Consider the following 13,380-nt stretch of genomic DNA (forward strand, 5'->3'; position numbering starts at 1 on the left):
TTCTGGGGCCCTGCACCTCTGACTGCTGACAGGCAAAACTCATGACATGGGTGCTTATGGGACTGTGTCTGTCTTGGGGCATGGGGGGGGGAACTGCAGGCCTGCTAGGCCCTGCTGTAGCCACAAAGCCTGCCAGCTGCCAAGGAGATAGGTTGCAGGGGGGTTCTGGGGCCCTGCACCTATAGCTGCTGACAGGCAAAACTTATGATATGGGTGGGTGACACTGTGTGTGTTAAGTTGCACCTTCACTCAACTGACACCAAGGCAGAAAGCAGGGCTGCCTTTTATGCAGTTTTTCCATCCCTCCCCCAGAGCACTGGGATTGGAAGGGACCTCAGGAAAGGATGACAGTCACTAGCCAGCTACACAGTCAATAAATGAGAGCGCTCCTTCCTCCCCTTCCCCCTCGTCTCCTTACTTTAGTTTCTGTTTCCCTGCAGGCAAGCCCAGTTTGAGCTTCAAAACTCGAAACGTTTCGAAAATTTCAAAACATTTCAACTTGCCTTGTTTCATTTTGAGGCTGTTTCGAAGTTCTCTTTTTCATTTCGATTTTGCTGTTTTGAGCTCAAAATGAGTTGAAATAGCGTCAAAACGAAACTGCCAGCAAAAATTTGCACAATTTCAGTTAAGTCTGATACTATATCCATCTAAGTTAGTTTGAAAGTGGTTTAAATGTACTGAACTTTTGTTCTGTTACAGGGTTAAACCAGTTTCTGATCACTTAGGGTGCAAATAGAAGTGCAGCTCCCAGCTGTAACTCAGAACAATTTCTGCAAAATTGTTACAACATTACCCCAGACCAAACAGATGCTCACTGTTGGTTCCAGGGAGAGGGAAATCTAGCTGTGGCTGGAAGCCTGAAGCCAGGTTCCCATAGCAATTGTCAGGGCTTCCTGCCAGTGCTCCCTATTTTCAGAATGGACGGGGGGCGAGAGGGAGGGGAAGCAGTGGAGGGATCTAATTCTTGGTGCTCCTCACCTGGTGCTGAAGGGTGGGTGAATTGGAGACCTCCCATCTCAGGGGGGCTGCAATATACCTGCCCCATCCTCCAGGGGGGGCTAAAAATTCCCAGACTGAATTCCCTCTGCTTCCTTTTCCCCTCTCTCATTCTGAAAACAGCAATAGGTTGGGAGCTCCACAGACACAAGTTACAAAAGACACTACATTTTGTAACACCTTTATCTGATACCTCATGCAATGAGAGGTCATATTTTTACCCAGTCGGCCATTTTTAAGCTGTATGCAGCTGTGCACTTGTGTTTGGTCTCAGCTATAAACTGCTTTCTGTGGCCAGATCAGGCAAAAACTGTCACTTCTGTCTGCACCCCTAAACTGGTTTATGTGTAACTTCTGTCCCTAGCCCAAGACTTTTTGTACAGTCACCAGTTTAATTAAAGCTATTATGTAATCTCTTTAGACCAGTCTAAATGTATGTAGACAGTTATTTTTTATAGCTTAGCATTTTGGGAACCTCAGTTTAGGGCCTGTCTTCCAGAGACATTTTGTAAAACTGTGATGAGTAATTCATAGACAGATTTTTTCTTGATTAAGAATTATACTCTCACATGTCTTTAAGAATCTGGACATATTTGTAAAATAGAGATTGTAGTAGAACACTGTTGTGAGGATAAATATATTAATTAAATGCATCAATTAATTTAATTTACATAGTTGAAATCCACAAATGTTAGGTCACAGGAGCAAGCCTTAATTAGTTCCTTGTAGGGAGGGTCTGGTTTCTTTAAATAACCTCTTTTTTGATAGATTTGGAGTGTTGTAACTGTGATAATCCAGGAAATGTCTAAATTGCGGAAGGGCATCTGAGGCCCAAAAGCTTGTCCAACAGTTCTCCCAACTATAGAGTTGGTCCAATAAAAGATATATCTTCTTTGGCTAAAAGAAAAAAAATCCTTTACATTTACTTGAGGCAATTAAACATTAATAAAAGCAAAATTTATATCCAAAATGTAAAATGGAGCAGAGATCAAATTATGTTCCAGAAAATAAAATATCATTTAGAGTCTTTTTCTCAGACAAAATTATCAGAACTGCTTCTTTGTCTGACATCTCTTTCTTCTGAGTAGGTAACTTGACCTGTGTAAAACAGTGCTCTGACTTCCTATATTTATCACATCAAAGGACTTTGATTAAGAAGACAAATAATTAAATGACCCAGAACACAGGTAAATGATACTTTTAGGATCAAAGGAATTTCCTATAAATACTTTGTGGTTTTCAGTTTACCAGTTAGAGGATTGTCCATTGCTGGCAATAGTTGTATAGTGTAGTAATTGTTGGCTGTTAATTCAAGTGAGCATTCTTGAAACAGGACCTTCTTGTTTGTGTTTGTCACGGCGGGGTCCTTGCGGAGGGCCGTGATCTCCTTGAGGTCCCTCGCTCCGTGTCAGGCCGGCCCAAGGCACCCTCTAATTCTCGCCCGCCACGTCTTGTTGGAACATATGTATATAGTTGGGAGGCTGCCTATGACTCCCTGGGCACGGCTACTCGGGACCTCTGTCCCCGCGGTTCTTCCGGACCCCCTGGGGGTCTCCCAATACGGTGGGTGTTCCTCGGACACCCTAGCCTTATGGGCTATGCGTGGCTCCTACCAGCCCCTAATACCACGCCCCAAGCCTCGCAGATGTAATAGACGTTGTTAGGTCTGCACACCCGCTTCCCGGGCCTCCTCTATAGTGTAGCCCACTCTGGGCTCTCTCTCATGCCCAGCCTCCCGCTGGGCCTCCCCTGATGGTGCGGTCCCGCTCAGGGACTCCCTAGCGGGCCCTGACCCTTCCCTGGCCAACCGCACGGATACCCTCTCTGACCCCGGGTCACCGCGCTGCTACTCCCTGTCTTCTCGGGGCAACCACAGCGCCCTGCCTCCGTCTGAGGGGTGTTGCCGCACTAGCCTGCGGCCGGGCTCGCTATGCCTGTCTCGGGCTCCTCAGTAATTGCCCCTCTCTAGGGCTCCTCAGTAATTGCCCCTCTCTCTAGGGCTCCTCAGTATGGCGCTCCCCCTCTTTGGGGCTCGCCATGCCCACACGGGGCTTCTCAATAATGTACTATGGCGCTCCCCCTCTTTGGGGCTCGCCGTGCCCACCCTGGGCTTCTCAATAAAACCGCCCCTTTCCCTGGGGCTGGGGTCTATGTCCCCCGCACGCGATCCAGGGTCTACATCCCCCGTCTGCAACCTACTGGTCGCGCTCCTCGCCGCCAGTCGGTCCCACACTGGCATGCGAGCTGCGCCTTCACCAGCACTGTAAAATTAATGCGCCCTCTTGGCACTAGCCAGAGCCCTCACTGGCGCTAGGGCACCCCACACTCTCTGGGGCCCCTATGACTGAGGTCAACGCTCCTCTCTGAGCTCAACTGAGCCCACAACTCCGCCCTGTAAATCTCAGGGCCTAGCGTGCCCTCACTGGCGCCGAGGCGCCCCACACCAGCGTGGGGCCCTCTATGAGGCCTCCTCCAACCCCTACAGCCTCACCCAAGCCTCCGGGTGTAATGAACAGAGCCAAACATAAACTAGAGCCTCCTGGCTATAACACAAACATAAAGCCCCCCTGGCTAAACCATAGTGCCCCATCCTCTCAGGGCTATCATGAGCTGTACTTGCAAGTCGGGCTTCTCCCCATATCTCGGCTGAGGGAGCTCCTGCCTTTCCGGCTGCTGGCAGAGAACTACCAGCCTGGCTTCAGCCCTGAGCTTTATAAGGGCCAGGCCCTGCCTCCTATAGGCAGCTGGTTCCCCTTGGTTGCTCCGGCAACCCGCAGCTGCACTCATTACCCGGGCAACCCTCAGCTGGGCTCGTTATGTCAGGCCGGGGCACGCTCACTCGCTCTCTGGCAGTTTCTCCTCTCTAGGAGCAGGCACTAAGGTGCCCTGCGACAGTGTTCATCATTTGAGACTATATAAATTGCTAATTGTTTGGGGAAAGTATAAAGATAGAGACAGGACTCTGTCATATCTCCATTTCTATAGCTTGCCTACCTACTGACACACTGTCAGCAATCCCTCATGGTCGAGGATGATCAGCATGTACTGTCACACGGGGGTTATAAAACACATTTAAAATTAAATGGAAAGTTGACACTATACTGTTTCCAAGGCTGGAAAGGGTATTTGGCTGAGAGCTTGCTGAATAGGAAGAGAGCCCAGAATAGCTTTTTGACAGTAGTTCTTCATGTAGATGGTCTTATTCAGTGGTAGGAGTATCTTTTTTAGTCCATTTTGAAGTGGATTAACTGTAAGTCATAAAAAGGCACTCATAGAGGTAGGATAAAAATATCCAGGTGGTGAGCTTATGTGAAGAGACACAAATTCACACTTTGATTTGTACTGTCTGAGATTCCCTTTGTAGAAGAGCCCTGAGTATCTCATGTGGAGTTATGCTACAGTAACCATATTTTTTTTCAGAGAAAGGGATGTGCCCGTCCCAGCCTGCTTGCGGTCATTCCTCACTTTCCTTTTGGAAAATAAGTGTTTGATTCTGCTGCACTTGGTAATTCCCTAGATATCAAAGGCATCTGACTCTTTGGGTATTTTATGGATGTGTCAAATTAGCCATTGGTTTGGCTTTGGGAATCCACATGAGAGAGAAATAGAAACAGTACCTATGTTAGGAAGTAGTTCGACTCCTTCAGGCTTCTCTAAAATTGACAGCTAAGGGTTGTACTTCCTACTTCAAATTATTCCGAGGAAGCAGACAAGGCTCAAAAGAACAGTTATCTTGCCAACTGTACTGGCTGAGAGAATAAAAAAGATTATCAGAGAATAGCAAGCTATCTCCTGATGCAAGATAATAGATGTGCGGTACAGGAAAAGGGTGCAAAGGGAATAAGAGGAGGAGTGAAAAAGATAAGAATCAAACCAAAAAGAGAATGAACCAGGAGAGATAAGAAAGTAACCATATAAAAGAAAGATTTATAGAAGTGTTATTCAACAGAAGAAAAAAAAGATGCTCACTTGCTCTAGACACAATGTGTAAATTGATGCAGTGCTCCTGAAAATCAGCATGCTACATTGTCATACATCTGTTGAGAATCAAAACGTGAATGTTATGTGGTGTCACAAATTGGGCAGCGGGGGAGAAAATCTTACAAAAAGAAGTAAAAGTCTACTGTGACAGTCTGACAAATTTTTGTATAATTTATTAAATAACTTTCATTATAGACAAATATTCAGGTAGCGGAGTGAAGGAAAAACTTGTATCAGTGTCTTATATTATACATAGTTTACCGTATATGTGCTTTATATTGCTGTTGCATTATGGTTTTAAAAGGGATTTAAATACATTACGGTGCATAATAATTAGTTTAGTTTAGTGTGTTTGGTATCTGATCACAGTTCCATATTTTCTACATCAGGCTTTCCTCCATATAATTTCTCAATTAATTAATTATAGTTATAATTTTCTTAGATAATGATATCTTTTTCTGTCACTTCCAGTTAATAAATTATTGAAACTTAAGCAAGAAAACAATGGTTCAGTAAGAATGGGAAAAAGCCAGCTTATGCAGAAATTGTTAATTTTAGTTGTTTGGGCAGAATTGAAGAGCAACCACTGCAAAATCTTGAAAAACAATACTTTTACCAGGAAAACGTTTGTGCTTTGAATACAGTAATCCTTTTCTGGAGCCACTTCCTTGGAATGTTTTACACAAAATGGTTGACATTCACCTTGGATGGGGAGACCTCTTCACAGAACATAAGAGCCAGTTCCCTAATGCATACAATAGGAATGGACAAACGGGTTTTGGGGGTATTGAATGGGTACTGAAGTCTCATACCTGAAGTCAGTAGAATGGCAAGACAAGAATTTCCTCATGGGTGATTTGTGTGGCATGGAATTCTTTGCTTTAGGCCTTTTGCAGCTTGATGAATTTAGTCGTGTGTGATAAAATAACTGTGAGGTTACTGGCAATTGGAGAAGAAATATGTAATAATGTCACAAGACAGATGGAGGAGAATTCAGAACTCATTAGAGTTAAAGCTGATTATATTGTCTCATTAAAGAGCATAATAAAGCATTACCATCATAATAACTTAAAACTGTGGTTAATAATAGAACTGAACATAGAACTTTAATCTGCATCTCATTAATAACATTTACTTTCTCTTTACTGTACTATTGTACGCTTCATTGTTTCCTGTATCTCTTCATATTTAGGTGATTAATTAGTGGATGACTGCATGACACTTTTAATGTTCCAGGTGCTTTTATAACTGGAAAGTATTAACATAATATGGTAATAACATGGGATGCAGTTGTATTCCTTGCAGTAACATCTGCCTATGTTTCCTTGGAACAACCAGGCCTTATCTGCACAGGAAAGTTGTGCTGGTTTAACTTCAGTTTTGACACCTACACAAACCCTAGGAGGACACTTACTTTCATTTAAAAATGACATTTTTGGTTTAGCTTATACACTGTGAATTTAAGCTAACCCAAAAGAGCCACTCTTGCATCTGTGTAAGGCATCCATTTGGGAGTTTGCTGTGGTTTAACTAGTATCTATTTAAATTCAAACCCTTGATAATGCTGGTATAATTTTCCTATGCAGATTTGTCCTTGGTCTGTTAAATAGTTTCTGCTGATTCATTGGTTCATCATCACCCTGTTGGTTATAAGTGAGGTAGAAGTGGTTCTCTTGGGGGTGGGGAGGAGCGTAAAGTGGGAAGGACAAACAATTTGAAGGGAGGAGCTCTAGGAGCAGCTAAATGTGCAGAGTGAGTTTGCTGAACTTTCCTACCTTATTGGGGTCACTTGCCACATGCCAGAATGCGTGTGGTATGGGCATTTCCTGGGGACAACTAGCAGCGGCTCACCTCTGCTGATTCATTGGCTCATCACCCTATTAGTTATAAGTAAGGTAGAAGTGGCTCTCTTGGAGGTGGAGAGAGGGTAAAGTGGGAAGGCCAAACAGTTTAAAGGGAGGAGCTCTAGGAGCAGCCAAGTGTCCCCGGGGAGCCAAATGTCCATGCACGTTTGGATGTGGCCCAGGGCAGAAAATGAGTGTACAGCTGCCAAACCATACTCCAAGCTTTGAAAACTGGACCATAAATCTTCATAAAGCCATGCTTCATTTAAGGGACAAACCCACTGGCGGAAAAGGTATGTTTTCAGATACCATTTGCACGAGATACTGAATGAAACAACTATGCTGAGAAAAGCACGTTTATGCCTATATAAGCCTTGTTTACATTACAGCTTTTGTTAACATAGAAATGTTGCACCAAAACCATACCTGACTAATCTTATACCAGGCAAAAATTTCTAGTGTAACTCCAGTCTTGGTTAATGTCTCATTTTGGGCTTTCAATTTCCAGGCCAGGAGCCAATTGATTAATACTTAGATTAGGGGGTTTCATGGAGTAGCACTTCTCTTTGAGTTTCAGCAGTGCTGCTGGGCTGAGAAGAGACAGGGCAGGCAGGGTTTCTTGGGAAGTCTATCCTTCTGTCTCTCCTCTTACTGATTCTTGATCCCCATTAAAGGGGAACCAAAAAGGTGAGAGGAGAGAGCCTGGTCACATCAGGAGATCAAGCTAAAGCTGAGGAGAAACCAGTATGCAGCTAGTGGAGGCAACAAGTGATAAGGCTGTGGCTTTCTAGGGTGGCTTGGGAGGAAAGCATAAATCAATGCTAGTTGACACAAAGACTAAGAGAGGCCTCAGGAGGGAGGTGGAGGGAGAGAATAGATGTGGCAGGGAAGAGCTAGTCATTTTCACTTACCTCCAGTCCCTCATTAAAAGACAGGAATGATTATACCTGAAAGCAGGGGTGCCAAACTTACCCTATGCCCCAGACCAGAGCTGGACAAGAGGGTAGGTGGTAAAGCCAGCAGCAGAGCAAGCGGTAGCTCTGGTGGTGTGGTAAGAGGTTGCAGGCCAAGTGGCTACTTGCTACAGCAGAGGTGGCAAAAGCAGCAGTGGCTGTGGGCCAAGTAGCTGTAAGGTAAGTGGGACTGTGTTGACAGCCCTCACTCACCCAGCTGTTGATGGGTCCAACAGGGCCCCAAGGTCCCAGATTCTGCCACAGGCCCCACATCCTCCTAGCCCTACACCCAAATTCCCTGGTCAACCAGTAACCTGGCAGGCCAGATCCAGCCCCCAAGCTATATGTTTGACACCCATGGTCTAAGGGTCAAAGAATAACATTAACAGATTTTGAAAGGAACCTTTCTAGTTCTCTTCAGCTAGAAAGAAGTGGTAAGAAGAAGGTCAGGAGCTAAAGCAGGAATTTGGGACAAACTTAGTCATTTGACAGGAATAAGTTATTCCCCTCACTTCCTTGGAAGACATTGACAGTATTATGCTTGGATACTGTTTAGGCCTATGCAATAATTTAAATTCAGGGATGCAGTGAATCCATTGTCTTCATAACTTTGTGTTGGATACTGCAATATATTTAACGATGTGAACGGTTGGTGAAAGGCTGGATAGCTATGAGTTCAACTCTGCATGTGTAAATTAGAACTTCCTTTTACTGCATGTAAATTCTGTTTGTAACATATTAGAGTTGAAGTATATTACTGTGCAGCTGAGGGAATTAGTAACATAATATAGAATTATGTACCTATTAACCAGGTTGATAGGGATCAGAAGATATTGATATAAAAATGCTCTTTATTGGCCAATATGTGCATTCCAGTTTGTGCTGTAACAGTTGACATATCTAGCTATCTTATTGACAATCTCAGCATAAGGCCAAGCTGCCCTGCCAGAGATGGTCTTTCCAGTGCAGGGTTATGGCCCACATTAGCAAGTTAGCTTAGTAGGTGAGTAGCTACATTGTTGTATCAAGTTAAACATGCTCTATGGATAAATGAAGAGTTCATACTCAAGGCCTGTCAGATGGGCATCTTTCACAAGCAACCAATCAGCAACCAATCAGCTACTCAGCTTTTCAAGGGTCAGATTTAAGCTTGCCAGTTGTTAGAAGTCAAAAAACAATACTTGTTTAAAGCTGCTACTGAACTAATGAGAAGTTTGGAAAATGATTTTCCTATTACTTTTCAGTCAGCTTCAGTTTTTTCTTATAATTAACATACATTAAATACCTAATTTCCACAGTGATGCTGTACAAAACTTCATTACAGAAATATTATCCTGCTCCTTCTCTTTAAGTGGCCATTATGGATATAACAACTAACACATTATTATGAAATATTCTCTAAGCATAATAGGTACAGAGAGTGAAATCCTGTGAAGGACCCAACTGTAACTCCTCCAGTTAAAGTTTTCTGCCGTCAGTTACTGGAGCAGATGTGCTCCGTTAAAGGCTCTGATAGTTTTATTAAGGCTGAGAAGTGGGGTTGTAAAAAGGTGCTGAAGCTGCCTCATAGGACATGGTTCATTAACTGTTACTGTCATGTCTGGATTCCATCTGATCAATGAGCAGCTCCTTCCTTTCTGTCGCATCCTTCATTTCACCATTGCCAGGTGACCAGCTTCCACATCCACCTTTATCAGCAGTGTATCTAGTAACTAGTGTGAAAAGTACTTCTCATCCTAAATCACTTCAGTCACACTTACATGATTTTTTCTCTTGTCCACTTTTTTCCTTTTCCTCTTTTCTTCCTGTGAGCAGTGTTCCTTGGCTGGGAAGAAAAGGAATAGCATTAATACAAAGCATTGGGGTATGTTCTTGTGATTATTTGTAAGAGTTGGTTATGTAAAATACTTTCCTTTTAAGGAAACTTTTTGTTAATAAGATTCTGACATCTAAAAAAATAGAAAATGTAAAAGGCTGATGAAGCACTCAGCATCCTGTTGGATCCACTTTGCTGTGGTGGGGTGAAGAAGTAATGTTTTAACTGCCACTTGCATCAGCAAACAGCCTAAGTGATAATATACTGTCCATCTGTAAATTTCTTTATTAGAATTAACAGCATAAAAAGCAGCATTATCTCCAAGGGTAATGGAAAGTAATATTAGTGGGAAAATGAATACATGAAATAAAGGCCTTGGTTGACTTTAGTACAGATTATCTGTAAATTACCTCATGGCAGTTTGGTGTCATGTGTAAAATGGCCAGTATATTGCGGCATCTTTGTGGTTAATGATAAATAATTTGACATAGATGCTGAAATTACTCTTATCACTAATAGATTCCTTTGCAAAGCCTTAGAATCTGACTTGAAATTCTAAGGTTTTGTATAACCCAGAACTGTCTAATTGTAATCTCCTGTGTCTCTCCACCGGACATCGTGCATGCGACTTCCACTCGAGCCTTGCCTTGGCTTCTTCGGGATGAATGGGCCAGTCGCCAGGCGACTTTGGGTGGTGCGCCAGGAGTCTCGCCTGCCATGTCTTTGATGACCTGTTATTTCAATCAGGAGGATGATGTTTTGTTCCCAACTCCCCTGATGTTTCCCCCAGGGTTGCTCCCTTCACAGGTCTTTCATGAGGCTCTGCCTCCCCTACACCCCGCCTACCACCAACCATGATGGAACCATTCATTGTCGAGGATGGTGTTCCAGGTTGCAGCCATGCTCGAGTCCCCTGGGTCTGATGGCCATAGTGACACCGCCTTTCACCGTGGGTGTCTTTGGTGGCTCTCTCTCTTCATCTGTATAGTGTCCGTGTTTGGCACCGCCCTATTCTCAGGTGCCTTGTCCCACTTCTGGGTTTGGCTTTGGCTGTCTGTCAGCTGCTGCTGACCTGCCATGCCACTGGGTCCTACTGGGCTCCAGCCTTCGTCGGAGGTCAAGGCTGTCCACAGTGGCTCCGTGGACGGCACTTCCAATCTAGGCTGCCTATGAAGTCCTGGGGCAAAGTCCTGCCTATGAAGTCCCACCGCATCCTGGCTTCACGAGGTAAGCCTTTTTCACATTAATCTACAAATCTAAATAATAAACTGCATATTTTAAATCCAAGAAATAATTATACATTATCTGCTAATCTTTGAGTGTTTTCTAGGGTGAATAATCTACTATAATATCTGTGGAACAGTTGACAAAAGTGATAAAAATCTGCCATGCAGTTAAATGGTTCTGTATTTCAGATCTGCTGACAAGATTTCTCCATCTTCTCCCCAAAAGATACTAAAAAGTTTTCCCTTTCTTTAAAATAAAAATGCACGTTGTTAAACAGTAGTCTGATTAGCATGTTGGGTGGTTGGAAGATTGAATAAACTGCTGAAGTCAGCTATAGACGTTAGAAGCTGAATTAAATAAAGAAGAACCTGGAAACATGGAATTAACATAATAAAGTATAAGTTTAATGCTATTCACTGGGCACATCTATACATTCATTAATGCTCAGTGCCTACTGCATATTAAAGTTAGTACTTGTGTAATCAAGTACTAAATAAGTCCGCTGTAGGCTTCCATACTGCGTATTAATGTGATCGTATGCTTGTTGTGTGATGCTTAATGCTCAGTAGACTAATACTACTGCGAATTAGCATATTAGCACCATTTTTACTGCACATGCTAATGCTTGGTAGAATTAGTCTGCTGCACATTAAGCATCTTGTAGACACACCCACCGAGTTTAGAAGGGCAAGCCTTGATGTGGTTGCTTTCTCTTGGTTCTTAATGTCGGGAATGTCATCAGAATCCTTCATTTAATCTCCCAGATGTTTGATTAAATTATACTCAGTAAAAAATGTGAAAACTAATAGATTATTGAAATAACCAGTCCTTATAAAATTTTCTTATTTTGCGAACAGATTTTTTTTTCTACCCGGAGGCATCATGGTTTTTATAAAGCCATCTAAATTCTTCAACAATCCATCTGGTTTGAAATCTTATTATTTAAAAATAAATGTTTATACTTGTATTTGACTTGTTTCCTTCTTCCCCCTCCCCCCCCCCATCCCCCTTATCTTAGGTGAATTTATTAGCCTGCCTCCCTTTTAATATCTGTGTTAACCAAATAAGGACCTGTTCAATTTTCTCTATAAATATGATATTTAGTTACTCTCTAAGGAAGGAGAGATTTAAATATACTCATAGCCCCAATTTTTTATGCAAAGCTTGCAAGTTTTCAATCTCCAGTGTTAATTCACTACTTCTGTTTCTGTTTCTCTTATCCTCTGGGAAGCTGGGCTAATTAATTTCTCTGTTACTGATTTATACACATCTCCAGCTGGGTTTTATAGATATTTGAGCTTTACTAGTAGTATCAAAATATATCTTAGGTTCTGTTTTGGTAATATCCAAACTTTAGAATCCTTCATTAAAGAGTTTTTCAGTTTCTATAGGATTCTCATTATTGACTTTACATTTTGTTACAAACACTGCATGGACTGCTAAAAGGTATCAGATATAAGCTTTGAGATTATCCTGTCAATGAGAATGAAGTTAGGATACGCTTGGTGGTAGTGTATAAATTTATAGGGTTAGGAAAAAGAGGCATATTGAGGGGAGGAAAGCAATGTGAGGGGAGCTGGTACCTCCAAGGGTTATGAAGCTCAGCTTGATTTAAGTATTTCCTTGATTTTATATAACTTTCTGCTTTTGCATCTCTAGTTCCTATTCCCCTTTCTCTATTATTGCCCAGTTCTTCCTATTATCAGGAGCCCGGGTGCTAAATAACCTATTTTCCATTTAACAAAATATTTTAATTGTTATAGGTCAGAGGTGAGCAAAATAAAGCCTGTGGGCCAGATCTGGCCCACCAAGTGATTCTATCTGGTCCATGGAAGGTCCCTTGGGCCCACCTGGCCAAGGCGTGGGAGGGCAGCCCAGGCTGTGGCACATGCGGATGGTCCTGCCACCCCCAGATGAAGAGGTGCTGCCTGGCATGGAGCACAGCCCATCCTATCCCCATGTGTGGCTCTTGGCCACACCAGGAGCTGTAGTATGAGGGGCCAAGTGTAGAGCCAGCTCCTGTCACAGGGACATGTGGGGAGCAGATCACAGTTCTACCCTAGACCCCGGTCCTACACTGTCACTGCCCCACAATCCTAGCCCTGGCCCGAGCCCTGCCTGTCTGTTCTGTTCCCAGATACCACTCCTTTCCTGCCCATGACCCCATCCCATCTTCCTGGCTGAGTGCACCCTGTCCATGGAGGTCCTGGGCCAGTCTACATGGAGACCCTGCTCACCTGCTCTGTCCCAGAGGTGGGTGCAGGATGGATTGGCCTGGGCTGGATAGGACCAATTGGCATCAGTTGCAATTACCCCTCTCCTCCCACACTGTACTGGGTGGTGTAAACAGCTGTGATGGGGACGGGTTGAGGCTGAGTCAGCACCACAACCCAGTCCTCAACAGCTCACCAGTGGGCCCTCCAGCCCAAATAATTACCCACCCCTGTTATAAGCCATGAAAAATATACTATCTTTTATATTTAGAATAAAGTATTAAGCCATAATCTAATTTTGTTTTTTCTGTATCTGAATCACTACTGCTCTCAAATTTGTGCTGTTGTCT

General features: G+C 43.3%; 1 protein-coding gene across 1 annotated transcript in view; it reads right to left on the reverse strand.

Moving 5' to 3' along the window:
* The window catches only part of SMIM31 (small integral membrane protein 31), a 65,748-nt gene that overhangs the window by 17,247 nt on the left and 35,121 nt on the right, over positions 1-13,380 (reverse strand). The window contains exon 3 of the mRNA XM_059721907.1: positions 9,535-9,599. Coding sequence (XP_059577890.1) covers positions 9,535-9,599 — 65 coding nt within the window. The remainder of the gene's footprint in view (positions 1-9,534; positions 9,600-13,380) is intronic.

The sequence above is a fragment of the Alligator mississippiensis genome, chromosome 2 (genome assembly GCF_030867095.1).
Source record: "Alligator mississippiensis isolate rAllMis1 chromosome 2, rAllMis1, whole genome shotgun sequence".
Taxonomy (NCBI): domain Eukaryota; kingdom Metazoa; phylum Chordata; order Crocodylia; family Alligatoridae; genus Alligator; species Alligator mississippiensis.